This window comes from Asparagus officinalis, chromosome 5 (genome assembly GCF_001876935.1).
Source record: "Asparagus officinalis chromosome 5, Aspof.V1, whole genome shotgun sequence".
Lineage (NCBI taxonomy): Eukaryota > Viridiplantae > Streptophyta > Magnoliopsida > Asparagales > Asparagaceae > Asparagus > Asparagus officinalis.
The window spans coordinates 37296566-37299371 of NC_033798.1; the positions used below are offsets into that span (position 1 = coordinate 37296566).

At 51.4% G+C, this 2806-nt stretch overlaps 1 protein-coding gene across 1 annotated transcript; it reads left to right on the forward strand.

Annotated features, from left to right (window-relative positions):
* Window positions 1256–2119, forward strand: LOC109843741 (protein BOLA1, chloroplastic-like). The gene has a single exon (XM_020412699.1). The coding sequence runs from the start codon at window positions 1520–1522 to the stop codon at window positions 1868–1870; it is 351 nt and encodes a 116-aa protein (XP_020268288.1). The 5' UTR covers window positions 1256–1519; the 3' UTR covers window positions 1871–2119.

Here is a 2806-nt window from a genome sequence, read left to right on the forward strand (position 1 = left end):
CCAGCAAACCCAGCCCTACCCCAAAACTCCAGGCGAAATCGGGTCGCCCTCTCTCAGTCGTACGTTTCGACCAGAAGAGCGCCCCACAAATCAACGTCTAGCTGAGCGTTACCTCCTCACCAACTAGCCGGACTACGAGTACTCCGGCTCGAGAGCAGCCACTACGCCCCCGGCCTGACCACGCAGTAGCGAGAACACGCACTTCACAGACCGGAACCGCCTACGGGTCCGCGGTGTGTTTCTCGGGTCTGGGTGCCCGCCGCCTACACACAGCGGACCGAGTGGTGGGTACACCCAGCCTCCATTAGGTCCGCTTCGACGCAGACTGACTGGGCCAGGGTGGTCCGTTGCGCTTATCCTCGCCTGACGGCAACGGTCGGGGCCCTCCCTGGTCTACGAGCGCATGACCGGGGTTAGCCGCCGGAGGTGACGTCGCGGCGGCTCTTCGAGTAGCGACGCGAGTTCTGTGGCAGGGCTCACGTGGGGCTCCGAGGCACGGACCTGTCGCTTCCGGAGGAACAGACGAGGTTTCTGATACATCCCGATGTTGAAGCGCTTAGTTCAGCGGAAGAAAGAGCGGCTGAGGCTTGCGGGCTTTGGCCCGTCTGGATGGCCAAGATGGGGTTCTGAGGGAGGGAGAGGCGGTTTAGGCGGGGACAATGGTGGGTTTGAAGGAAATTTGAATTAGACGGCGTTTCGGTTGCGGATGGCGAGGAAAATCGAAGAAGAAAATGAGATTTTGTGAGCGGGAAAGGCGGCGAGGGGCGGTCGGAGTCCCGGGGCGGGGTGGAAGAAAGGAGCCGGTGAGGGAGGCAGATTAGGCTTTCTCTCTCCTCACCCTCCGCTTCTTCTCCCAAACCCTCCTCTCCTTCTTCAAACCCTCATCCTCCTCCACAAAACCCTCCTCTCCTTCTCCTCCCCGGTCTCCTTCCAACCCTCTCCCAGTATCCCCTCCCCATCGTCCCCCCCCAATCGAAAATCCCAACAATCCAGCCCCAGCAACCCCAGCCCTACCCCAAACCTCCAGCGAATCGTCGCCCTCTTCCAGTCCGCTACCGACCCAAATCCAAGCTACCAGCACCTCCACTACGGAGCCCAGCTCCCCCCTACCCTCCCCACTTCCAGACCGAACGCCTACCGGTCGCGGTGTGTTTCTCGGTCTGGGTCCGCGCCATACCCGGACCCAGACGACCCCAAGGTCCGCTTCGACCCGACTCCGATTCCGCCCTGACCAGGGCTCGCCGCCCCTCTGGTCATCGGCTGTCCGGGGAGCCCCCGAGGTCGTCGCGGGCTCTCGCCGGAGTTTGTGCAGCTCCTGGGCTGAGGCAGAGCCTGTCGCCTTCGAGGAACAACGGGTTTCTTAAACATGTGAAGCTTATGCAGGAGAAGGCGGCTGAGGCTGGGGCTTGGCCCGTCTGGATGGCCAAGATGGGTTCTGAGGGAGGGAGAGGGCGGTTTAGGCGGGGACAATGGTGGGTTTGAAGGAAATTTGAAATTAGAACGGCGTTTCGGTTGGCGGATGGCGAGGAAAATCGAAGAAGAAAATGAGATTTTGGAGCGGGAAACGGGCGAGGGTCGGAGTCTCGGGGGGCGGGGTGGAAGAAAGGAGAGGATGAGGGAGAGATTGGGAGGGAAGTTGAACCCAACTGAACTGGAGATTGAGGATGTATCGCATATGCACGCCGGGCATGCCGGAGTTCGTGGGAATAGCAGCGGAGAGACCCACTTTAATTTGAGGGTTGTGTCGAAGGAGTTTGAAGGGAAGAGCATGGTGAAGAGGCACAGGCTTGTTTATGATTTGTTGAAAGAGGAGTTGGAAAGTGGATTACATGCTCTTTCGATTGTTGCAAAGACCCCATCAGAAGTTTGAATCTTGTCAGAGGAGGATTCGGTGTCTATGAGGTTCTTTTTTCTTTTCTTTTTCTCTCTTTATGTAGTCTCTTCATTTAGTTTAGATTACATTATCCTCACTTCTTTCTTGTATGAGTCATATCGATACCTTAATGTTTATAGACTGAATAATACTATGATGAATTCAGAATAAACCACTTGTTGAGGCCGTTTTGATGAGACTAGTTGTTGTTCATATGATCTCATTGCAAGGCATTAATATTTTGAAGTCTTATTTGTGTATTTGGCTTGAAGGTGACTGAGCATTCCGATTGTATCGTACACTTCAGCAGTTAAGACTCTCTTGCATCGATGTGATAGTGAAATCCACAGAATGCACTGGAAATGGTCCAGGCTTTCTGTTCATTTATTCTTTTGGCAATTTTATGATTTGTTTGCTGTGCAATGATATCCTCTTGGTTAGGAAAGGAAACAGGATGCTGATCTATATGGGACTTTTTTTTGTCATTTTTATTATTATGCGTCAATCTGTGACTATTAAATTCTCCTCCCCTCCCTTTGATGGCTATCCACATATCTTCTGTCACCCTCTTTTGAGCATGCATGCTGTACAAAACCAACCAAATGATTCTATTGGCTTGTAAAAGTAGTAATAGAAGAGAGAAAGGAAGAAGCCTTAGTTAAAACTTTTGAACTTCATCTCCATAGATTAGGTGTTCTGGTATTTGTATGATGAAGTAGTTTCATGTTAGATAGGATTTTTTTTAGTTTCATGTTAAATAGGATTTTCTCGAGGAGAAAAATCCAATTATTAAGTTATATGCTTGTAGATAGTCTTAGCATATACAACCTTACTTTTATGGATGAGATGTTTAGGTCTGTGGTGACTATACGCGGGATAAAGTGGCTGTAACTAATCGATGCATGAGGAATAAACAAACCAAACTGACATGAT